This window comes from Manis pentadactyla, chromosome 11 (genome assembly GCF_030020395.1).
Source record: "Manis pentadactyla isolate mManPen7 chromosome 11, mManPen7.hap1, whole genome shotgun sequence".
NCBI classification, from domain to species: domain Eukaryota; kingdom Metazoa; phylum Chordata; class Mammalia; order Pholidota; family Manidae; genus Manis; species Manis pentadactyla.
In genome coordinates, this window is record NC_080029.1 from 4,985,413 (window position 1) to 5,011,807 (window position 26,395).

The 26,395-nt window shown below is 42.0% G+C and overlaps 1 protein-coding gene across 7 annotated transcripts in view; it reads right to left on the reverse strand.

Annotated features, from left to right (window-relative positions):
- Positions 1-26,395, reverse strand: part of WDR25 (WD repeat domain 25) — a 147,466-nt gene that overhangs the window by 52,010 nt on the left and 69,061 nt on the right. For all 7 annotated transcript variants that reach the window (XM_057488148.1, XM_036881971.2, XM_036881973.2 and 4 more), the window contains exon 3: positions 2,406-2,553. In XM_057488148.1, the coding sequence (XP_057344131.1) occupies positions 2,406-2,553 (148 nt within the window). The remainder of the gene's footprint in view (positions 1-2,405; positions 2,554-26,395) is intronic.

The window sequence follows — 26,395 nt, forward strand, 5'->3', positions numbered from 1 at the left end:
CCAGCTCTCCCTAGGCCTCAGGTCACACCCAACCATACAGCAAGCGGGGTGACCTGCCTAGAGGGCAAATCACGCCATCTCTCCTGCCCCACACCCAGCGACGGCCCCCTACTGCCACCTGCTGCTGCAGTCCCTAACTTGCCAGGCAGGAGGCTCTCTTCAGATGTCTGAACACTTCAGAAACTCCCACACTCACACACACTGACACCCAGTGCCAGTGTTTGTCTAACACCTGGTGACTGGGAAGATGGATCGCGACAAAGGGCACTGGGAACCCGTTAATGTAACCATGAAAAGCATCCATTTACTCCACGGGTGGGTGGTGATCCTGGAGTGGGGAGCAGTGCCTAGGGAAGGTGCACCCCACAGACTGGGAACTGCATGAGGCCCAGGTTCCTGGCTGGCACCCCACATTTCCACACACACCACATGGTTCCCATGACCACTCTGTCCTTGTTGTTCATCTGCTAAGAACCCACTTCCATTCCCCTCAACTATGCCCCCTCCACTCCAATTCTCTGTCCCCTATCCTAATCCCTGCTTCAGCTTGGGTTCCACTTCCTCCAGGAAGCCCTCCCTGGTCTTCCAGCCTAGATGCTCTCACAGTTCCTGTATCTTGCTCCATCACTGTAACCTGGGATTCTCTCTGCACTTCTGTCTCCCCCAGCAGACATAAGCTTCTCCAGAGTGGACCCTGGGTCTCATCCACCTCTGTGTCTCCATCACTAGCCATGGCTTATTGGACACACAGGCAGCAGAGTGTAATAACAGGCAGGTAGCTTTGGGAGTCAGGCGGAGCTGTGCACCCTAGCTCTGCCACCTCCTGGTTTGTGCCTCTGGCCCCATGTATAGAAAGACGATTCTAGTGGTGCTGGCTTTGAAGGGCAAGTGGGACCTAGGTGACACCCTGACTGCAGGGCTGTAGAAGCCCCACGCAGTGGGCTTGGTGACAGTCTTGCTGCCGTTATCACTAACCCAAGTGCCTCTGCCACCAAGTAACCAAAAACCCCCTGAGCCCTGGCCCCCTCGTTGGCCCTGGGGACTCCTGGTAAGACTGCACATGGCTGGGGAAACACTCTGCTGCCAGGGAAAACTGCCTAGGCTCCGCACTGCAGAGAGCCCGTGGGGTCTGCAGTTGCACACAGTGGCTCAGATCCCCGCTGGCCGTGCCCCACTGGGAGTGGGTGAGCAAGTTACTCACCCCTTTGAGCCTTAGTCTCCTCACCTGTAAAATCGGGAAAATAACACCGGCAGCCGCAGTGAGGATTGATGTGTCGTGTGCAGAACACCTGTGGCACCACCCCAGCCATTGACACAACCGTCCATCTCGTCACCACCCTGACTGCGGGCATCTAGGCCCAGTCAGAGGAGATGCAGGGCCACCGTTCAGCAGCCCAGGAGATGAGGACAAACCCTTCCAAATACTCAGGTCTCCCCACACCACCCGCTGCCCTCCCTCCCTGTGCCTCCTCCAGGCTTCAGCAGAGGAGCTGTGTGGCTGGCCCGCAACTTACCATCCCCTGCTTGCCAGGCCCTGGGGAGGCATAGACCCCCACACCAGCACTGTGAGGCCAGGCGGGCGGGGGCTGCCTGGGGGCTCAGGGGACACCCCAGGGACCGGTGTGACCTCGCCTCCCTCCTGGCCTAGCAGTGATACCCAACAGAAATGGGACCCAGAAGGAGCCCAGGGAAGAGAAGGCAACGTGGGCACTGAAGGCAGCCAGCCTGAGTCAGGGCAGAGACATGAACCCATCACGTGCTCCCCGCCTGGGGCAGCACCACAGGCAGAGGCTGGGCTGGAGGGGGCGCCGACCACAGGAGCACCTGGTAATGGGAAGTTCCTTCCCCCGACCTCTCCCTCCTCGCCCTGCTTGTCAGGAGCCCCCTTAGGATTTACCCAGCACGAATCCATCTTAGGCAAATGCCTTTTCAGTGTGGGCATTAAAGCAGAACTCATTTGCAGACTTTCCTTATGAGCTGGAATCATTCCTTACCGCCTTTCAGCGATAATGAATTGACAGGAATTCTAAACTGATTCCAACCAAAGGACACTGTGATAAAGCTAAATCTATTTCGGTACAAATTACATGTCGGAAGTTGATTAAAAAGCCACCTCTTTATCCAGCACCACAGCTTGGGGCTGAGACAACCTTGGGGCCCTGTCCTCTGGGCAGGGCAAGCTGGCACAGGCCGCCTTCGAACACTCCAGGAGAGTCTTGGTTCCAGGCAGATACCTGGAAACTACACACGCCGAGCGGGACCCTGTCCTGCGGGCCATCTCTCACTGCCCTGAAGCCTCATGCAGGGTGTGGCTACAGACGCCCCCAGGGCTTCCTAGCGAGAAGACTGACTCAGCTGCCAGCTCTGAGGAGGGTAGCGTCAGGGTAATGACTCAGGGAACACACCTGTTTCGAGGTCTGTTAGGTGCAGGGCGAAGTCGAAGCCGCCGCTGAGGATGCGCTGGCCGCAGGGCGACCACTGGGCGGCCCGCACGGCCTCGTGGTGCAGGAAGTAGGTCTGCAAGCAGCGCCCTGAGTCCACGGCATTCCACACCTACAAGGCAAGCACAGGCCAGGTGTCAGGGGCGGGGCCTGATCCCCGGGGCTCCACCTGGCCCCTCCGCCTGGGGAAAGGCCCTCTCAGGGGAACTGAGTCCCATTACTTTGCCTTCCAAATGACATCTTCATTTGAACTTTTCACTGTGGCAATGTAAAGGCTTGGGACTGGTCAAGGAGGAGCTTTCCCCAAAATACTGCTGGAGTCAGGGAGCCCACCAGAAAACAGTGTTTCCTGTGCTCTGCCGCTCACCTGCCAGGCCTGCACACCTGCTTCACAGCTGCTCCACCAAAGCACGGCCCCACTCAGTTCCTGCCCAGCCTCGCCTGCACCACTGACATCTGTCCTCTGAAACAGGACTTGCTGAGCCCCGCAGTGGACACTAAGTCCGCCAGGCTGTCTTCACTGCTCTGGCTTTAAGATTAAGATCCAAAAAAGAGCTGGCCACACCTGCGCTGACGCCCAGGCCGAGGGTGCGCTGCCGCCTTTCCTCTGGGAGAGACGGGGCGTCCCTCCCTGCTGCCTGGCTGTCCTTGGGGGTGCGGCCCGTGACAGGAAGCCCCAGGTACGCTTAATGACTTCTTTTTTTTTCTTAATTTTTTTCTTGAAATGCAGCTGACATAATTCCGAAATATGTTTTAAAGCCTTCCAGGATAGAACTGCACATTCTGAGGGCCAGGACCAATCTGTGCGTGAGAGACCTGGGTTCAGCTTCACACCAGCTCCCCCAGGAAACTCTGCCTACCACCACACAACCCAGGGGAGAGGCCAGAGGTGTGGGGCCCAACAGGGCTGGCCCAGGGCCTGGCTGGCACTGCCACTCAGCAGAGGAGCCTCATCCCCTCACCGTCCCTGAAGGCAGGAGGGGCTGCCACCATCCACGGTGCTGACAGCACTGAACACAAGAAGCAGGAGGAGCACCGCTGCCTGCACAGAGGCATCAGAGCCAGCCTCCCAGGCAATGCTGGTGCTGGACACTCACGTGCCTTGGCCACAGAGCTTGGCCTCTCCAGGCCTCAGTCTTCTTCTCCAGAAAGCAGGGACAAGAGCCCATCCTAAGGGCAGTGGTGAGGCATGGGTGAGGACTGAGCACGCAGCACTACGGCTGGTGCACAGCAGTAGCCGCCCTGGTGGGTATGCTTCTTGGGGCTTGCAGAGCACATAGTTCTTAACAGCAGGCCCCCCAACCCTCTCTCAGCTACACCAGGGAAACCAAACTTCATTTCCTTAATAGGAGAAAAGCACAGGTGTACCTGCACAAAACCGCAAACCTGAGCAAGAAAACCTTCCCTTCCAAGGTGAGAAAATTCATCCTAAAGGCTCTCAAAATGCAAAATATTAGCGTATGAAAGCATGTTTCCTGAGCATATGTAAATGTCTAAGCTTAAGAAAACAAGAGGTCAAGAATAGCCTTCAAAGAATGTTAAGAGAGCTCAGTTTCCTTCTTCCTTACTAGAGGTCAATAGTTGGAGTCTCAAACTGAAAAACCAAGACATAGCAGCATTTACATGTAGAAATATGGACAGAAATAACAGAGGGGAGAGCCAGAATGGAGTGAGAATTCATGGCAGAACACAGCAAACTGTTGTTTATTCAAAACTATGCATGACTTTAATTTTAAAAATTAAGCAAAATTAGTGAATGAGATCCCAGGGTTAACATGACTAAACAGTAAAAAAGTAACACTGAATACATAAGACAAGCTGTATATAAGCAGCACAAGGTCATGTAAGTTTAAAAACACACGAACAATATGTCACAGCCATTAGGATATTGCTTCTATCAAAAAAAGAAAAGAAGAGAGGAGAAGGAGAGTTGGCGAGGATGTGGAGAGATCAGAACCCTGTGCACTGCGGGTGGGAATGTGAAGTGACCCAGCCACTGTGGGAAACAGCATGGCAGTGCCTTAAAAAATTAAACAGAGAACTACCATATGACCGAGCAATTCCACTTATGTGTATGTACCCAAAAAACTGAAACCACAGTCTCAAAGAGATAGTTGTACACCAATATCCATAGCTGCATCATTCACAATAACCAAAAGGCAGAAACAACACAAGTGTCCATCGACAGAAGAGTGGACAAACAAGATGTGATGCGTCCATTCAAGGAGGAGATTCTGATACATGCCACAACATGGATGAGCCTTGAGGACATCATGCTAAGTGAGATAAGCCAGCCACAAAAAAGGTAATAGTATATAATTCCACTTACATGAGGTCCCTAGAATAGCCCAAGTCATAGAAACAAAAAGCAGAATGGTGGTTACCAGGGCTGGGAGGGGGGCGGGAGCCAGTGTTTGATGGGGACAGAGTTTCAGGGTCACAAAGCGAAAAAAGTCCTAGAGCTGGAAGGTGGGGGTGGCTGCACAACAATGTGAATGTACTTAAGGCCACTGAAACATACACTTACAAATGGTCAGAATGGTGAATTTTGTTATGTGTACTTCACAATTTCAAAAACACACAAAAACTCTATCATGTTTATATGTATATTTATAATAAAAACATGCATGGAGATGGTGGTCCCTCCTGGGAATGGAGGGGTGGGGAGGGGTTGGGAAAAGGGATCTAGAAACACTGTATTTCCTCTAAAGACAGGCAGAGTGAGAGAACATGTTTTGAAGCAAATATGCCCAACTGTTTCCATCTCTTAAACTCATTCAATTACTCATTCATTCAGCCAAACACTTCCTAAGTACCTGCTATCAGCCAGGCACGGTTCAGCAACAAACAACCAGGACAGAACCCCCTGCCTTCAGAGAATTTACACTGTAGTGGGGGAGTCAGGCACCACGCCAGATAAACAAGCAGAATCTCTCTAGTGTATGAGGTAGTGATAAAGACTGGAGTGCTAAGAAGTGAGCAGCAAAGGGGTGAAAAGGTCAGGAGAAGGGGTGCAGTGGCGGCTGGGAAGGGCCTCTTGGAGGAGGTGGCTTACAAAGAAGACCTGGAGATAGGAGGGAGGGAGCTAACTGAAACCTGGGGAAGAAACTTCCAGGTGGGAACATGGCCACCCTGCTGCTGAGTAAGTGGAGAGTGAGGGGCAAGGGAGACGGACAGGGGCTTCTTCAAGAACCCAGAGCGACAGGAGGATGGCTAGACCAGCTGGATGCAGTGGAGAAGTGGTCTCGGGGAGGAGGGAGAAGCGACAAGACTTCCTTGGGTTGGCGGTGGAACAGGAGGACACGAGAAAAGTCCAGGACAGCTCCCCAAGTTTGGGCCCGAGCACCAAGAGGAGGGGGCTGCAGGGTGTGATGGGCAACAGGAGGAGCAGACAACAGGGGGAGGAAGACAAGGAGCTCAGTTTTGAGCAGCTGAGAGCAGGTGGCTGGATACAGGAGTGCGGTGTCCAGGGTGGGGGCGGAGCTCCCGAGTCACTGTCACAGACGGCGTCACAGAGCAGGCTGGGTGAGCTCTCAGGGAGTAAATGTCGACAGGGAAGACAGGCAGGGCGGGAGGAGGCTAAGGAGAAATCAGCAAAGGAGTCCGAGAAGAAGAGGCCAGTGAGGCGGGAGAGCAGACAGAAGAGGGGTGTCCTGGAAGCTGAGAGAAGGGACATCAGCTGGACCAAGCGCCGCTGACGGGCCATCTGGGTGAGAACTGGGCCAGCGCCCTGGGTTTACAACTTGAGTGGGGGTACACAGGTGTCTGTCACCTTCCATACTTTTTATTATGTTTAAAATACTTCATAATTTAAAATAAAAATGTTAATGAAGAGGGGAAGAAGGGAAAAAGGAAGGGAGAGGAGGGATGGAGGAAGGAAAGGAAAAGAAAGCAAAGGGGAGATAGGGAGCAGTGAGGGGGGTGTGGGGAAGAAGAGGGGAGCAGAAGGAAGGACGGATCCTGGCCCTAACCAAAGGAAGAAGAAGGAAAAGACCTTGTAGCCAGGGCACCAAGGCCAAAAGCAGCAACCTGGGAAGCTGACTTCTTGGCCAGGGGCCCTGCCTCAGCCATGGAAACTTAAGGAAATCCATCAATCTGTAAATTGTCCCGTAAGAACCCTCTGAAGTGAAAAATGAATACTTGGCTCTCCTGGTTGATAAATACACAATGATAGCATCAGAATCGATGCAGGCCAGTCAGCCACCTCTCAAAGCTCCCCAAAGTGAAGGAAAGAAAGGTCTTTGCTAATCGCTCATGCTAATTGAATTTAATGTTCACTGTCAGGTTTTAAAGATGAATTCCTGAACACCTGAAGTGCTGCCTCAAGTGTGTACTTTTTTCCAATTAAGTAATTAGAGATCTCAATCTGCCTTCATGGAATTAAGGAGTTAAGTCTTCTGTCAAATGTTCTAAGATGACTTGATATATTAACTAGAGACAGTCTATGAGTCCAACAAAAGACAGATTTGGGAAGAACAAGACAAATGAAACGTGCTGTCGTTTGCTCGTCCTACATTTAGTGCGGTTTCCAAGTCCTGGTTGCTGAGACAGGATCCCACTCTGAGCTCCTCAGTCTTTTAAGACCTACTGCTTTAGCCGCAGGTCATGTCCTTCCTGCCTACCAATCTGCCTTTTCTGATTATAAAACAAATACAATCCCCTTGTAAAATATTCAAATTATACAGAAGTGCAAAAAACAAAATCCCACAAGAGTTAACTATGGGATTGCTGTTTCTTTGATTACATTGGAAGTAAATGTACTCTGCAAAAAAAAATTGTCAAAAAACACGGAAACACAAAGAAGAAAATAAGAGTCATCCATAAACCCACCACCTGAAGATAATGGCTGTCAGACTCCTGGGTGAACCTTCTCTTCCCATTTGGCCCCACCCTCCCAGCTCCTTCGGAGAGACCCTCTTAGCCCAGCCCCACCTGCTTGCCTCCTCCCCAACCCTTGACAGCCCCTGCTGCCCCAGGGGGTCAGTGTAGAGACCACTGACAGACTCAGACAGCTTAGCACACATCTGTGCAGCCAGTGCCCAAGCCTTTACCAGGCCACGAACTTGTAAAAGCTTTGAAAACCTTTTAGGATGGAGTGTGTTCAAGGGCTGGAATTACATTGAATCTACAGATCAATTTGGGGAATGTCTTAACAATATTGAGTCTTCTGATGTATGAACAGGATATCTCTCTCCTTTTATTTAGGTTGCCTTTAACTTCTCTAAGCAATAGTTTATAGTTTTTTAATGGAAAAATCTTGCACATCTTTGTCAAAGGTACCCATGATTATTTCATATTTTGGTGATATTGTAAGTGGTCTTTTTTAGTCTTAATTTCAGATTCATCATTTCCAGTATGTAGAAATACAATTAATTTTTGTATATTGACCTTAAATTCTGCAACCTTGCTAACTTATTAGTTCTAGAAGATTTTTTGTAGACTCAGTAGAATTTTCAATATAAACAATCATGCTGTCTGCAAATAAAGACAGTTTTATACTTCCTCCTTGTCAATCCAGATAACTTTTATTTCTTTTTCTTGCCTTCTTGCACTGTCTTGTTCCTAATCTTATGGGGAAAGCACTAAGTCTTTTACACAGTTAAGTTAGATGCTAAAGCTAAGTATGATATTAAAGATAATATTTTCATAAATGCCTTTTATCAGTTTAAGAAAATTCTCTTCTATTTCTAGTTTGCTTAAAGTTTTTATTAGCAATGAATGCTGGATACTGTCAAAAGCTCTTGCTATATCCCTTAAGATCATATGGTTCTTCTTTTATTGTTCACTAATATGCTGAATTATTTTGGTTAACTTTCAAATACCTATATTCCTGGGACTAAACCTAGTTAGTCATGATATTATTACAAATAAATATAAATATAAATACACACACAGTTGGAAGATTTGCTAAAATTATATTAAATTTTTTTGCATCTGTGTGCATAAGGTATATTAGTCTATCACTTTCTTCTCTTACACTGTCTATTTTTTGGATTGGTATCAGAGTAATGATGGTCTCATAGAATAAGCTGGGAAGTGTTTCCTCCTCTTTGATTTCCTAGAAGACGTTGAATAGAATTGTGTATTAATTTCCTAGGGCTGCTGTAAAAAAATACCAAAAACTGGGTGGCTTAAACAACAGAAATGTATTGTTTCATGATTCTGAAAGCTAAAAAACAGAAATCAAGGTGTTGGCAGGGCTGGTTCCTTCTGAGGGCTGTGAAGGAAGGATCTATCCCAGAATCCTCTTCTTGGCTTATAGACAACATGGTGTCTCATGTTCACATGTTGCTCTCTCTCTATGCCTGTGTGTCTCCAAATCTACCCTTCTTATAAAGACAGTCATACTGAATTAGGGCTCAAACTAATGATCTTATTTTAACTCGATTGTTTCTGTAAAGACCCTATCTCCAAATAAAGATATATTCTGAAGCATGGTGGGGTTAGGATTTCAAAAAATAAATTTTTAGAGAAATATGATTCAACCTATAACAAACTGACATTATTTCTTCCTTAAATGTTTGGTGAATTCATTAGTGAAGTCCTTTTGGCCTTGAGTTTTCTTTGTGGGAAGGTTTTTAAGTATGAATTAAATTTCTTTCATAAATATAGAACTTTGGGGGTTATCAGTTTTTCATGAGTGAGCTTTTAGTGTTTGGGTCTTTCAGGAGATTTATCCATGTCATCTAAGTTGCTGAGTTCACTGGCATAAAGTTGATCAAAACATTATCTTAGTACCCTTTTAATATCCTTAGAATTTCTATTTAACTCACTACTCTCATTTCTAATGTTGGTTTGTATATTTTTTCTTTTATTCCTGATGAATGGTAAAGGTTTATTATCACTTTCACTAATCTCAAAGAACCAGTTTTTAGTTACATTGCTTTTTTCCAACTGTTTACCTGTTTTCTATTTCAATTATTTCTGCTCTTATCGCTATCTCCTTTCTTTTGCTTACTCTGAGTTGAATTTTTTTTCTTTTTCCCATGTCTTAAAATGGAAGTTGAGATCGCTGATTTGAAATTTTCTTTGTTAATACAGGCATTTAATGCTCTAAATTACCATCTGAGAACTGATCTGACAATATTTTGTATGTTGTGTTTTCATTTGCATTCAGGTCAAAATATTTTCTAATATCCTTATCAGTTTTGTCCTTTACTAATGGGTTATTTAAAAGTGTGTTGCTTAGTTTCCAAATATGTGGGAATTCTCCAGGTATCTGTTCTTGATTTTTAATTTAATCCCATCATCATTAGAGAACATACTTCAAATGATTTCAATCCTTTTAAATTTTACTGAGATTTGTTTTATGGCACAGAATATTGGCCATGTACACGTGAAACATTCCATGTACACGTGAAAAGAATGTGTATTCTACCATTGTTACATGAAGTCCTCCATTAATGTCAGTTAGGCCAAGTTGGGTGATGGTGTCGTTCACGTCTTCCATGTCTTTACCAATTTTCTGTCTACTTGATCTATTGATAATTAAGAAAAGGGTGTTGAAACTTCCAACTAGAATTGTGGGTTTAACTATTTCTCCATTCAGTTCTATCCATTTTGTTTCATGTATTTTAAAGCTCTCTTATTAGGTGTATAAATATTTATGCACCTAATGTTTATGTACATAATGTTATGTCTGTTGATGAACTGACACCTTTTTCATTATGATTCTCTTTATCACTGCTAATATCTTTGCTCCAACAATTTCCTTCCTGATATTAATATGACCACTCTAGGTTTTTTTTTGTATTGTTACTGTTAGTTTGGGATAGCTTTTTCCAGCTTTTTACATTTAACCTTTCGTATATTCGTATTTAAAATAGGTTTCTTGGAGGCATTATTTCACTGAGTCTCACCTTTATATCGAACTAACAGTCTTTGTCTTTTAAAAATGGATGTTTACACCATTTCATCTATTATTAATATCATTTGGATTTAAATTTGTTTTGTTTTCCATTTATCCCATCTGTTCTTCATCCCTTTTTTTTCTTTCCCCTTCTTTTGGATTGAGTTTCTTTGTTATTGCATTTTATCTCCCATTGTTCCCTTACTAGCCACAAGCCTTTGTTTTATTAGTAGTTGCTTTAAGGTTTTTAGCATTCATCTGTAACTTACCATAGTTGACCTTCAAGTAGTATTGGCACTTGCCTTCTAAGAACCATAACAACAATATGTACCTTGTCCCCCATATAAGGTTTAATGCATTGTTATCATACATTTTCACCCTTACATGTAACAAACTCCACAAAACATTATTACTTTTACTTTAAACAATCATCATTCAAACGGATTATAAAGAACAAAAAGTATTTACATTAACCCACATATTTACCGCTTCGGGTGCTCATCATTTCTCCATATATATGTACATTTCTATCTGGTATCATTTTCCTTCTGCTTCAAGAATTTATTTACTATTTCCTATACTGCAGGTCTACTGTTGATGAATACTTCAGTTTTTAAAAGTCTGAAAGAGTATTCTGCCTTTCTTTTAAAAAGATATGTTGCTGGGTATTACAGTTAAAGTTGAGAGGAGTTTGCTTGTTATTCTTTCAGTACTTTAAGTATGTTGTTCCACTGTCTTCCGGCATTATTTCCAATATGAAGTAGGCTCTCTTCAACCATTGAGGAAAGCAATACGGAGGTTTTTCAAAAAACTGAAAACAGAAATAGCGTTAGACCAGGGAATCCCACTCCTTGGAATTTACCCAAAGAATACAAGCTCTCAGATACAAAAAGACATATGCGCCCCGATGCTTATTGCAGCACTTTTTACAATAGCCAAGATATGGAAGCAACTTAAGTGTCCATCAGTAGATGAATGGATAAAGAAGAGGTGGAACATACACAAAATGTAATACTATTCAGCCATAAGGAAGAAACAAATCCTACCATTTGCCACAACATGGACGGAGATGGAGGACATAATGCCCAGTGAAATAATCCAGGCGGAGAAAGACAAGTGCCCAATGATTTCCCTCATTTGTGGAGCATAACAATGAAGCAAAACCAAAGGAACAAAATAGCAGGAGACTCAGAGACTCCAAGAAGGAACTAGTGGTTACCAAAGGGGAGGGGTGGGCGAGGGCAGATGGGGAGGGAGGGAGAGGGTGATTGAGGGGCATTATGTTTAGTACACATGGTGTGGGGGATCACGGGGAAAACAGTGTAGCACAGAGAAGGCACACAGTCAATCTGTGGAATCTTATGACACTGATGGACAGTGCCTGCATTGGGGGGTGTGTGAGGACTTGACAATATGGGTAAATGTAGTAATCACAATGTTTTCTTGTGGAAACCGTCATAAGAGCGTATATCAATAACACCTTAATTAAAAATAAATGAATAAACAAAGAAGTCTGCTCTCATTCTTATCTTTGTTCTTCTGCACGTGACTTGTCTTTTCCGCCCTCTCAGGCTCCTTTTACGATTTTCCTCTTTATCACTGGTAATAAGAAATTCCATTATGATGTACCTTGGTGAACTTTTTTCTTCATTTTTCTTGTGCTAGGGTTCATTTACATTCTTGGATCTGTGGATTTCTAATTTTCATCAAATTTAGAGAACATTCAGACATTATTTCTATAAATATTTTTTCTGCTCTCCCTCCCTAAGCTTTGAGAGGAGGGCAATCAGCATTTAATTTAGGCTATTTACCCATAACTGAGGCAATACCCTTATGATTTCCAAGGATTTCCCACTCTGGCTTGTGGGAATGTGAACTGTTCTTGGCCTTGTGAGCTCTGGAGATCCACCCTGTTCCTTCTGAGTGGTTCTTTCCCTACTTCAAGGAGCTTCCTTACACCCATGTGCTGATCAGTATTCCACTAAAGACTGAAGGAACCTCCTACAGACCTCTAGGGCTTTCTCTCTGTGCAACTCTCTAATCCCTGGCTCTCTTGTAACTCCAGCTGCCTTGACCTTCCTGAACTCCCACCTTTGTCTCCTCAACACAGGAGGACCACTGGGACCCATCTGGGTCTCCCCCTGTGCTGCACTCAGGAAACTGGAGCAATGGCAGGGCTCATCTCATGTTGTTCCCCCCTCTCAGGGATCACTGTCTACAATGCCTGCTGTTTAATGTCTGAAGACCACTGTTTCTTATATTTTCTCTGGTTTTTTAATTGTTTAACATTGGAGCATGCATGGATAGGCAGAATTAATGTTGTCAAAATGGCCATCCTGCCTAAAGCAATCTACAGACTCAATGCAATTCCTATCAAAATACCAGCAGCATTCTTCAACGAACTAGAGAAAATCGTTCTAAAATTCATATGGAACCACAAAAGACCTCGAATAGCCAAAGCAATCCTGGAAGGAAGAGTAAAGCTAGCCCCCCTACTTCAAGCTCCCCAACTTCAAGCTCTACTACAAAGCCACAGTAATCAAGACAATTTGGTACTGGCACAAGAACAGCCCCATAGACAAATGGAACAGACTAGGGAGCCCTGATATAAACCAAACCATATATGATCACTTAATATGGGATAAAGGAACCATGGACATACAATGGGAAAATGACAACCTCTTCAACAGCTGGTGTTGGCAAAACTGGACAGCTACATGTAAGAGAATGAAACTGGATTATTGTTTAACCCCATACACAAAAGTAAACTCGAAATGGATCAAAGACCTGAAGGTAAGTCATGAAACCATAAAACTCTTAGAAGACAACATACACAAAAATCTCCTGAACATAAGCATGAGCAACTTCTTCCTGAACACATCTCCTCGAGCAAGAGAAACAAAAGCAAAAATGAACTCATGGGACTACATCAAACTAAAAAGCTTCTGTACAGCAAAGGACACCATCAACAGAACAAAAAGGTATCCTACAGTATGGGAGAATATATTTGTAAATGACATATCTGACAAGGGGTTAACATCCAATATATATAAAGAACTTACACAAGCAACAACCAAGAAGCAAATAATCCAATTAAAAAATGGGTAGAGCATCTGAACACACTTCTCCAAAGAATAAATTCAGATGGCCAACAGGCACATGAAAAGATGCTCCACATTGCTAATCATCAGGGAAATGCAAATTAAAACCACAATGACGTATCACCTCTTACCAGTTAGGATGGCCAACATCCAAAACACAAACAACAGCAACTATTGGCAAGGTAGTAGAGAATGGGGAACTCTCTATACTGCTGTATACAGAATGTAAGCTAGTTCAACCATTGTGGAAAGCAATATGGAGGTTCCTCAAAAAACTAAAAAGAGAAATACCATTTGACCCGGGAATCCCACTCCTTGGAATTTACCCAAAGAATACAACTTCTCAGATTCAAAAAGACATATGCACCCCTATGTTTATTGCAGCACTTTTTACAATAGCCAAGATATGGAAGCAACCTAAGTGTCCATCAGTAGATGAATGGATAAACAAGACGTGGTACATATACACAATGGAAAACTATTCAGCCATAAGAAAGAAAAAATCCTACCATTTGCAGCAACATGGATGGAGCTGGAGGACATTATGCTCAGTGAAATAATCCAGGCGGAAAAAGACAAGTGCCCAATGATTTCCCTCATTTGTAGAGTATAACAATGAAGCAAAACTGAAGGAAAAAAATAGCAGCAGACTCAGAGACTCCAAGAAGGAACTAGTGGTTACCAAAGGGGGGTATGTGTGCAAGGGTGGATGGGAAGAGAGGGAGATGGGGATTGAGGGGCATGATGTTTAGTACACATGGTGGGGGGGATCACGGGGAAAACAGTGTAGCACAGAGAAGGCAAATAGTGAATCTGTGGCATCTTATTACAGTGATGGACAGTGCCTGCATTGGGGTATGGGTTGGGACTTGATAATATGGGTAAATGTAGTAACCACATTGTTTTTTCATTTGAACCCTTCATAAGAGTGTATATAAATAATCCCTTAATAAAAAATATAGGAGAAAAAGAAAGATTGGAGTATAAATCTGGTCCTTATTACTCTATCTTAATCAAAAGCATAAATCCCCATAAGTTATTTCATAGGATGACTTAACTGCCAAAGTTCACAGAGTTTTTATTGTTCAGGATCTTATTATTATTACTAATTTAATTCCATTGTGATTATGGACTAGGCTATCTTTTCAATCCTTTTCAATGTACTGAGATTTGCCTTATGTCCCAGCATACGGATGGCCTTAGTGAAGTACTATTTGAATCTAAATGCATATGCGTCCTGCACCTGTTTTAGTGTTCTATAAATGTCAATTAAGGTAACTGATCATGGCGTACAGATGTTGTACCTTTATTGATCAGTCCAGTTCTTCTATCAATTACTTAGAGAAGTATTAAGATCTCCAACTATGACTGTGGATTTGTTTATTCTCCACTTAATCTATCAAAATTTGCTCATGTATTTTGAGGCTCTGTTATTAGCTACATATATAATGCATTACATATACTAGCTACATCTTCCTGATGCATTGATCCTTTTATCATTATGAAATGTCTTTATGTCTGGTCATACCTTTTATCTTGAAGTCTATTTTATTAGTTAGTATTACTATACTTCCAATCTTCTTATATTTAGTATTTGGGTGGTATCTCTTTATTCTATCTATTTGCTTTTAGCCTATTTGTTTCTTTTTTATGTGAAGTATACCTCTTGTCAACAGCATATTATTTAGTCTTGCTTTTGTAACCATCCTTTTAATTGTAATCTTTTTTAATTCTAGTGTTTAGTCCATTTACACTTAATGTAAATGTTGATAGATCAGATTTACTTCTATTATTCTGCTATTTTCTGTTTTTCCCCATTTTATTCCTCTCTTCCCCTTTCACTCCCTCCTTTTCAGGTAACTATTTCCAGGATTCCATTCCATCTATTGGCTCTTTAGCTATACCTCCAAACATTATTTTTTTAGTAGTTGTTCAAGGAATTGATATACATTCTTGATGTTTTAAAGTCTTCTTACAGTTAATATTGTACCACTTTATGTATAAGAACCATGTAGCCACAAATGGCTTTTCTCCAACCCCTGCCCTTTTCCCTATAGATGTCATGTGTATTGCATCCATGTTACAAACACCATAATGCAACAGAATTTTTGCTTTAAATAGTCATTCACATTTTTTTCTCTTTTTTTTATTAAGGTATTATTGATATACACTCTTACGAAGGTTTCACATGAAAAACATTGTAGTTACTACATTCACCCACATTATCAAGTCCCCCCCACATACCCCATTGCAGCCACTGCCCATCAGTGTAGTAAGATGCCACAGAGCGACCACTTGTCTTCTCTGTGCTACATAGTCTTCCTTGTGATCCCCACACACACACCATGTGTGCCAATCATAATGCCCCTCAATCCCCTTCTCCCTCCCTCCCACTCCCTCCCTTTGGTAACCACTAGTCCCTTCTTAGAGTCTGTGTGTCTGCTGCTGTTTTGTTCCTTCAGTTTTGCTTTGTTTTTATACTTTACAAATGAGGGAGAGAGAACATAAAGGAAAAAATACTCTTCCATATTTTCCCACATATTTACTATTTCCAGTCTCTTCCTTCCTTCCTGAAGATAGAAGTTCCTCCCTGGTATCACATTCTTTTATTGTGACAAACATCCTTTAACATTTCTGCAATACACGTCTGCTGCCAATGAATTCTCACTTAGTTTTCACTCATCTAAAAATGTGTTTATTCCACATTCATTCTTAAACAATACAGAATCGTGGGTTGGCATGTTTTTACTTTTGTATCAGCATTTTAAAGACACCATTCCAGTGTTTCTGGACTCCATTATTTCTGATGAGAAGTCAGTCATTTTCATATCATTATTCTTTTTTTGTTTTTTTGTTTTTTTGGTTTTTTTAGATAATTATTTTTTATTGAAGGGTAGTTGACACACAATATTACGTTAGTTTCAGGTGTACAACACAGTGATTCAACATTTATATACATGATAATTCTAGGTACCAGCTATCACCATATCAAGTTGTTACAATATTTTGACTACATTCCTTATGCTATACATTACATCCCGGTTACTTATTTATTTTACAATTGGAAGTGTGTATATATATATATATATATATATATATATATATATATATATATATTTGTGTGTGTGTGAGAGGGCATCTCTCATATTTACTGATCAAATGGTTGTTAACAACAATAAAATTCTGTATAGGGGGGTCAATGCTCAATGCACAATCATTAATCCACCCCAAGCCTAATTTTCGTCAGTCTCCAATCTTCTGAAGCATAACAAACAAGTTCTTACATGGAGAACAAATTCTTACATAGTGAATAAGTTACATGGTGAACAGTACAAGGGCAGTCATCACAGAAGCTTTCGGTTTTGCTCATGCATTATGAACTATAAACAGTCAGTTCAAATATGAATACTCATTTGATTTTTTTTTTTTAATAATTATTTTTTATTGAAGGGTAGTTGACGCACAGTATTACATTACATTAGTTTCAAGTGTACAACACAGTGGTAAAACATTTATATACATAATTCTAGGTTCCAGCTATCACCCTACCAAGCTGTTACAATATCTTGACTATATTCCTTATGCTATACATTACATCCCGGTTACTTATTTATTTTACCATTGGAAGTCTGTCCTTTTTTTTTTTTTTTTTTTTGTGAGGGCATCTCTCATATTTATTGATCAAATGGTTGTTAACAACAATAAAATTCTGTATAGGGGAGTCAATGCTCAATGCACAATCATTAATCCACCCCAAGCCTAATTTTCGTCAGTCTCCAATCTTCTGAGGCATAACAAACAAGTTCTTACATGTAGAACAAATTCTTACATAATGAATAAGTTACATAGTGAACAGTACAAGGGCAGTCATCACAGAAACTTTCGGTTTTGCTCATGCATTATGAACTATAAACAGTTCAAATATGAATACTCATTTGGTTTTTATACTTGATTTATATGTGGATACCACATTTCTCTCTTTATTATTATTATTTTTAATAAAATGCTGAAGTGGTAGGTAGATACAAGAAAAAGGTAGAAAACATAGTTTAGTGTTGTAAGAGAGCAAATGTAGATGATCAGGTGTGTGCCTGTAGACTATGTGTTAATCCGAGCTAGACCAGGGCAATAAAACATCCACGTATGCAGAGGATTTCTCTCAGAACAGGGGGGGTGAGGTTCTAAGCCTCACCTCTGTTGATCCCCAATTTCTCACCTGATGACCCCCCTGCGACTGTGCCTGTCTTAGGTTGTTCCTCCCTTGAGGAATCTTACCCATCTCTGGCTAACCAGTCATCTTCCGGGGCCATACAGGGAAATGTGAAGTTGGTAAGTGAGAGGGAAGCCTTATTGTTTGAAAAGGTTAGCTTTTTACTTCTTTGCATATTTATGCCCTGTGGCTTCTATGCCCAGCATTTGTCTTGAGGTATCTTTACCACTTGGAAGAATTATGATACTCGGTAAATTTGGTATGAGGCACGAATTCTATTTAAGGGTTGTAATTAGGAAGGAAGAAGAAAAGCTATAGAAGTAGCAGGCGGAAGAAAACCTGGGAAGATTGATTATTTCTTTGACATATCTTCTTGTAGAGTACTTCAGCATGTATAGGTTTTAAGCTACTACTTAAAGTGCGCACACACATTAACATAATAGGAGTATAGTTACATAACCAAAGCATACCTGTAATAACCAGCCATCTCCAGTGAAACCAAGAAAACCAGTTAGGCACCTTAGGCATTTGTGAAAACTTATCTATGATATGGTGGATATTGTCCAGCTGAACTTGAACAGTCTGAGAGAAATCAGACAAATTAAAACAACCCATTCCTGGGGACTGTTCACATGCCATATGTTCTTTTAACAGTAAATAGTCTGTAGTTGTAAGACTCTGGAGCGCTACAATTTGCACTTCTCCAAATTCTTGGTTGAGTTCCAACAGTATAGATCCAGTCAAATTTGTTGTTTTACTGTATGCACAGGTCAGCTTAGATATCTCCTTCCTCATTCCCATGGCAAGTCCAGGAACTGGTGGGATGAGTGCATCTACAGCTGTAGCAGTGCGTGGATCTTTGTTGGGGTTTTTTGATGATCATCTTCTGGCATGAGTCTTCCAGAGAGTGCTGACGTTGGAAGTTCTTTTTCATATCATATCTTAGTTCATTTTCGGGGTAGCCCAATTAGGCTTTGATCCTCTTATAAACACAAACAGACCCTTTGCCTACACTTTTATATGCCCTTTATACCCTTGTGTAGAACTCGTTGGAGGTTACCACACAGGAACTGCCCTTTTTTTTTTTTTTTTTGCTTTGTTTTTGGTATCACTAATCTACACTTACATGACGAATATTATGTTTACTAGGCTCTCCCCTATACCAGGTCTCCCCTATAAACCCCTTTACAGTCACTGTCCATCAGCATAGCAAAATGTTGTAGAATCACTACTTGCCTTCTCTGTGTTGTATAGCCCTCCCTTTTCTCCTACCCCCCCATGCATGTTAACCTTAATACCCCCCTACTTCTCCCCCCCTTATCCCTCCCTACCCACCCATCCTCCCCAGTCCCTTTCCCTTTGGTACCTGTTAGTCCATTCTTGAGTTCTGTGATTCTGCTGCTGTTTTGTTCCTTCAGTTTTTCCTTTGTTCTTATATTCCACAGATAAGTGAAATCATTTGGTATTTCTCTTTCTCCGCTTGGCTTGTTTCACTGAGCATAATACCCTCCAGCTCCATCCATGTTGCTGCAAATGATTGGATTTGCCCTTTTCTTATGGCTGAGTAGTATTCCATTGTGTATATGTACCACATCTTCTTTATCCATTCATCTATTGATGGACATTTAGGTTGCTTCCAATTCTTGGCTATTGTAAATAGTGCTGCAATAAACATAGGGGTGCATCTGTCTTTCTCAAACTTGATTGCTGTGTTCTTAGGGTAAATTCCTAGGAGTGGAATTCCTGGGTCAAATGGTAAGTCTGTTTTGAGCATTTTGATGTACCTCCGTACTGCTTTCCACAATGGTTGAACTAACTTACATTCCCACCAGCAGTGTAGGAGGGTTCCCCTTTCTCCACAGCCTCGCCAACATTTGTTGTTGTTTGTCTTTTGGATGGCAGCCATCCTTACTGGTGTGAGGTGATATCTCATTGTAGTTTTAATTTGCATTTCTCTGATAATTAGCGATGTGGAGCATCTTTTCATGTATCTGTTGGCCATCTGTATTTCTTTTTTGGAGAAGTGTCTGTTCAGTTCCTCTGCCCATTTTTTAATTGGGTTATTTGTTTTTTGTTTGTTGAGGTGTGTGAGCTCCTTATATATTCTGGACGTCAAGCCTTTATCAGATGTGTCATTTTCAAATATATTCTCCCATACTGTAGGGATCCTTCTTGTTCTATTGATGGTGTCTTTTGCTGTACAGAAGCTTTTCAGCTTACTATAGTGCCACTTACTCATTTTTGCTGTTGTTTTCCTTGCCCGGGGAGATATGTTCAAGAAGAGGTCACTCATGTTTATGTCTAAGAGGTTTTTGCCTATGTTTTCTTCCAAGAGTTTAATGGTTTCATGGCTTACATTCAGGTCTTCGATCCATTTTGAGTTTACTTTTGTATATGGGGTTAGACAATGGTCCAGTTTCATTCTCCTACATGTAGCTGTCCAGTTTTGCCAGCACCACCTGTTGAAGAGACTGTCATTTCGCCATTGTATGTCCATGGCTCCTTTATCAAATATTAATTGACCATATATGTCTGGGTTAATGTCTGGATTCTCTAGTCTGTTCCATTGGTCTGTGGCTCTGCTCTTGTGCCAGTACCAAATTGTCTTGATTACTATGGCTTTATAGTAGAGCTTGAAGTTGGGGAGTGAGATCCCCCCTACTTTATTCTTCTTTCTCAGGATTGTTTTGGCTATTCGGGGTCTTTGGTGTTTCCATATGAATTTTTGAATTATTTGTTCCAGTTCATTGAAGAATGTTGCTGGTAGTTTCATAGGGATTGCATCAAATCTGTATATTGCTTTGGGCAGGATGGCCATTTTGACGATATTAATTCTTCCTAGCCACGAGCATGGGATGAGTTTCCATCTGTTAGTGTCCCCTTTAATTTCTCTTAAGAGTGACTTGTAGTTTTCAGAGTACAAGTCTTTCACTTCTTTGGTTAGGTTTATTCCTAGGTATTTTATTTTTTTTGATGCAATTGTGAATGGAGTTGTTTTCCTGATTTCTCTTTCTGTTGGTTCATTGTTAGTATATAGGAAAGCCACAGATTTCTGTGTGTTGATTTTGTATCCTGCAACTTTGCTGTATTCCGATATCAGTTCTAGTAGTTTTGGGGTGGAGTCTTTAGGGTTTTTTATGTACAGTATCATGTCATCTGCAAATAGTGACAGTTTAACTTCTTCTTTACCAATCTGGATTCCTTGTATTTCTTTATTTTGTCTGATTGCCGTGGCTAGGACCTCCAGTACTATGTTAAATAACAGTGGAGAGAGTGGGCATCCCTGTCTAGTTCCCGATCTCAGAGGAAATGCTTTCAGCTTCTCGCTGTTCAATATAATGTTGGCTGTGGGTTTATCATAGATGGCCTTTATTATGTTGAGGTACTTGCCCTCTATTCCCATTTTGCTGAGAGTTTTTAACATGATTGGATGTTGAACTTTGTCAAATGCTTTTTCAGCATCTATGGAGATGATCATGTGGTTTTTGTCTTTCTTTTTGTTGATGTGGTGGATGATGTTGATGGACTTTCGAATGTTGTACCATCCTTGCATCCCTGGGATGAATCCCACTTGGTCATGGTGTATGATCCTTTTGATGTATTTTTGAATTCGGTTTGCTAATATTTTGTTGAGTATTTTTGCATCTACGTTCATCAGGGATATTGGTCTGTAGTTTTCTTTTTTGGTGGTGTCTTTGCCTGGTTTTGGTATTAGGGTGATGTTAGCTTCATAGAATGAGTTTGGGAGTATCCCCTCCTCCTCTATTTTTTGGAAAACTTTAAGGAGAATGGGTATTATGTCTTCCCTGTATGTCTGATAAAATTCCGAGGTAAATCCATCTGGCCCGGGGGTTTTGTTCTTTGGTAGTTTTTGATTACCGCTTCAATTTCGTTGCTGGTAATTGGTCTGTTTAGATTTCCTGTTTCTTCCTGGGTCAATCTTGGAAGGTTATATTTTTCTAGGAAGTTGTCCATTTCTCCTAGGTTTCCCAGCTTGTTAGCATATAGGTTTTTTATAGTATTCTCCAATAATTATTTGCATTTCCGTGGGGTCCGTCATGATTTTTCCTTTCTCGTTTCTGATACTGTTGATTTGTGTTGACTCTCTTTTCTTCTTAATAAGTCTGGCTAGAGGCTTATCTATTTTGTTTATTTTCTCGAAGAACCAGCTCTTGGTTTCATTGATTTTTGCTATTGTTTTATTCTTCTCAATTTTATTTATTTCTTCTCTGATCTTTATTATGTCCCTCCTTCTGCTGACCTTAGGCCTCATCTGTTCTTCTTTTTCCAATTTCGATAACTGTGACATTAGACCATTCATTTGGGATTGCTCTTCCTTTTTTAAATATGCTTGGATTGCTATATACTTTCCTCTTAAGACTGCTTTTGCTGTGTCCCACAGAAGTTGGGGCTTAGTGTTGTTGTTGTCATTTGTTTCCATATATTGCTGGATCTCCATTTTGATTTGGTCATTGATCCATTGATTATTTAGGAGCGTGTTGTTAAGCCTCCATGTGTTCGTGAGCCTCTTTGCTTTCTTTGTACAGTTTATTTCTAGTTTTATGCCTTTGTGGTCTGAAAAGTTGGTTGGTAGGATTTCAATCTTTTGGAATTTTCTGAGGCTCTTTTTGTGGCCTAGTATGTGGTCTATTCTGGAGAATGTTCCATGTGCACTTGAGAAGAATGTATATCCCGCTGCTTTTGGATGTAGAGTTCTATAGATGTCTATTAGGTCCATCTGCTCTACTGTGTTGTTCAGTGCTTCTGTGTCCTTACTTATTTTCTGCCCAGTGGATCTATCCTTTGGGGTGAGTGGTGTGTTGAAGTCTCCTAGAATGAATGCATTGCAGTCTATATTCCACTTTAGTTCTGTTAGTATTTGTTTCACATATGCTGGTGCTCCTGTGTTGGGTGCATATATATTTAGAATGGTTATATCCTCTTGTTTGACTGAGCCCTTTATCATTATGTAGTGTCCTTCTTTATCTCTTGTTACTTTCTTTGTTTTGAAGTCTATTTTGTCTGATATTAGTACTGCAACCCCTGCTTTCTTCTCACTGTTGTTTGCTTGAAATATGTTTTTCCATCCCTTGACTTTTAGTCTGTACATGTCTTTGGGTTTGAGGTGAGTTTCTTGTAAGCAGCATATAGATGGGTCTTGCTTTTTTATCCATTCTGTTACTCTGTGTCTTTTGATTGGTGCATTCAACCCATTAACATTTAGGGTGACTATTGAAAGATATGTACTTATTGCCATTGCAGGCTTTAAATTCGTGGTTACCAAAGGTTCAAGGTTAGCCTCTTTAGTATCTTACTGCCTAACTTAGCTCGCTTATTGAGCTGTTATATACACTGTCTGGAGATTCTTTTCTTCTCTCCCTTCTTGTTCCTCCTCCTCGATTCTTCATATGTTGGGTGTTTTGTGCTGTGCTCTTTCTAGGAGTGCTCCCATCTAGAGCAGTCCCTGTAAGATGTTCTGTAGAGGTGGTTTGTGGAAAGCAAATTCCCTCAGCTTTTGTTTGTCTGGGAATTGTTTAATCCCACCGTCATATTTGAATGATAGTCGTGCTGGATACAGTATCCTTGGTTCAAGGCCCTTCTGTTTCATTGTATTAAATATATCATGCCATTCTCTTCTGGCCTGTAGGGTTTCTGTTGAGAAATCTGACGTTAGCCTGATGGGTTTCCCTTTATAGGTGACCTTTTTCTCTCTAGCTGCCTTTAACACTCTTTCCTTGTCCTTGATCTTTGCCATTTTAATTATTATGTGTCTTGGTGTTGCCCTTCTTGGATCCTTTCTGTTGGGGGTTCTGTGTATTTCCATGGTCTGTTCGATTACTTCCTCCCCCAGTGTGGGGAAGTTTTCAGCAATTATTTCTTCTAAGATACTTTCCATCTCTTTTCCTCTCTCTTCTTCTTCTGGGACCCCTATAATATGGATATTGTTCCTTTTGGATTGGTCACACAGTTCTCTTAATATTGTTTCATTCCTGGAGATCCTTTTGTCTCTCTCTATGTCAGCTTCTATGCGTTCCTGTTCTCTGATTTCAATTCCATCAATGGCCTCTTGCATTCTATCCATTCTGCTTATAAACCCTTCCAGAGTTTGTTTCATTTCTGCGATCTCCTTTCTGGCATCTGTGATCTCCTTCCGGACTTCATCCCATTTCTCTTGCGTATTTCTCTGCATCTCTGTCAGCATGTTTATGATTCTTATTTTGAATTCTTTGTCAGGAAGACTGGTTCGGTCTGTCTCCTTCTCTGGTGTTGTCTCTGTGATCTTTGTCTGCCTGTAGCTTTTCCTTTTCATGGTGATAGGAATAGTTTGCAGAGCTGGGACGAGTGACGGCTGGAAGGAGTTCCTTTCTTGTTGGTTTGTGGCCCTCTTCTCCTGAGAGAACAGTGACCTCTAGTGGCTTGTGCTGCGCAGCTGCGCGCAGACAGGGCTTCTGCTTCCTGCCCGGCTGCTATGGAGTTAATCTCCGCTGTTGCTGTGGGCGTGGCCTGGCTCGGGCAGCTGCTCCAAAGTGGTGGAGTCGCGTTGGAGTAGGAGCTGCTGGGAGGCTATTTATCTCCGTAAGGGGCCTCCCTGCTCCCTGCAGCCCTGGGGTTAGGGTGCCCAGAGATCCCGGATTCCCTACCTCTGGATTAAGTGACCCGCCCTACCCCTTTAAGACTTCCAAAAAGCACCCGCCAAAACAAAACAACGACCACCAAAAAAAAAAAAAAAGAAAAAAAAAGTTTTTAATTAAAAAAAAAAAAGGTGGTTGTTCGTTTTTCTTTATTCTCCGGTGCCAGCCTCAGGCCTCTGCTCACCGGTCTTTCTGCCCTGTTTCCCTAGTATTGGGGTCCCTATCCCTTTAAGACTTCCAAAAAGCGCTCGCCAAAACAAAACAGCAAAAAAGCAAAAAAAAAATGGTCGCGCGCTTTTCTTATGTCCTCTGTCGCCCAGCCTCCAGTGCCTGCTCACTGTTCTTGCTGCCCTGTTTTCCCAGTATCGAGGGCCCTGCACTCTGGCCCGGGTGCCTGGGGCTGGGTGCTCGGCAGTCCTGGGCTCCGTCTCCCTCCCGCTCTGCCTGCTCTTCTCCCGCCGGGAGCTGGGGGGAGGGGCACTCGGCTCCCGCGGGGCCGGGGCTTGTATCTCACCCCCTTCGCGAGGCGCTGGGTTCTCTCAGGTGCGGATGTGGTCTGGATGTTGTCCTGTGTCCTCTGGTCTTTATTCTAGGAAGGGTTGTCTTTGTTATATTTTCATAGATATATGTTGTTTTGGGAGGAGATTTCCGCTGCTCTACTCACGCCGCCATCTTCCGCCCCTCTCCCATATCATTATTCTTATCCATGTGATACTCATTTTTCTCTGGCTACTTTTAAGATTTTTTCCTTTATCTTTGCTTTCCTGATGTTTGACTATGATATGCTTTGGTGTGACTTTCTTTATATTTTTCCAAGGGTTTGCAGGTTTTTCTTCTTTTGAATCTGCAAATGTACATATTTCACCAAATATGGAGAATTCTCAGGCATTATTTCTTCAAACAGTTTTTCTCCCCCATTTCTCTCATCTCCTCCTGGGACTCCAATTACACAAATATGATTACAATATATATTATAAAAATATCTCATCAAAATAGAAATACCATTTCACCCAGGAATTCCACTTCTAGGAATTTACCCTAAGAATGCAGCAGCCCAGTTTGAAAAAGACAGATGCACCCCTATGTTTATCGCAGCACTATTTACAATAGCCAAGAAATGGAAGCAACCTAAGTGTCCATCAGTAGATGAATGGATAAAGAAGATGTGGTACATATACACAATGGAATATTATTCAGCCATAAGAAAAAAACAGATCTTACCATTTGCAACAACATGGATGGAGCTAGAGGGTATTATGCTCAGTGAAATGAGCGAGGCAGAGAAAGACAAGTACCAGATGATTTCACTCATATGTGGAGTATAAGAACAAAGAAAAACTGAAGGAACAAAACAGCAGCAGAATCACAGAACCCAAGAATGGACTAACAGTTACCAAAGGGAAAGGGACTGGGGAGGATGGGTGGGAAGGGAGGGATAAAGGCAGGGAAAAAGAAAGGAGGCCTTACGATTAGCATGTATAATGTGGGGGGGGCACAGGGAGGGCTGTGCAACACAGAGAAGATGAGTAGGGATTCTGCAGCATCTTACTACGCTGATGGACAGTGACTGTGAAAGGGTATATGGGGGATCTTGGTGAAAGGGGGAGCCTAGTAAACATAATGTTCTTCATGTAATTGTAGATTAATGATACCAAAAAAAATGGTATGAATGACCCATTTAATATAAGTTTCTCTTTCAAGGAAAAAATATATATATATATCTCTCTCAGAAGACAAGTAGTGATTCTACGGCATCTTACTACACTGATGGACAGTGACTGAAATGGGGTTTGTTGGGGGGACTTGGTGATGGGGGGAGCCTAGTAAACATAACGTTCTTCATGTAATTGTAGATTAATGATACCAAAATAAAAAATATATATATCTCTCAATATTGTCTATCTATTCTTCTTCCCCCCTATTCATTCTCTCTGTTTTTAGGTCAAATAATTTCTATTGCTCTATCTCCAAGTTCCCTGGGTCTTTCTTGTGACATCTCCATTCTGCAATGGAGCCCAAATGATGAATTCTTTATTTCAGATACTGTATTTTTCAGTTCTAGAATTTCCATTTGTTTTTCTTTATAAAGAGCTCCTATCTTTTGGTTCACTGTGAATATATCTTCCTTTGTGTCCTGGGGCATTTTTTTAATTTTATCGAAT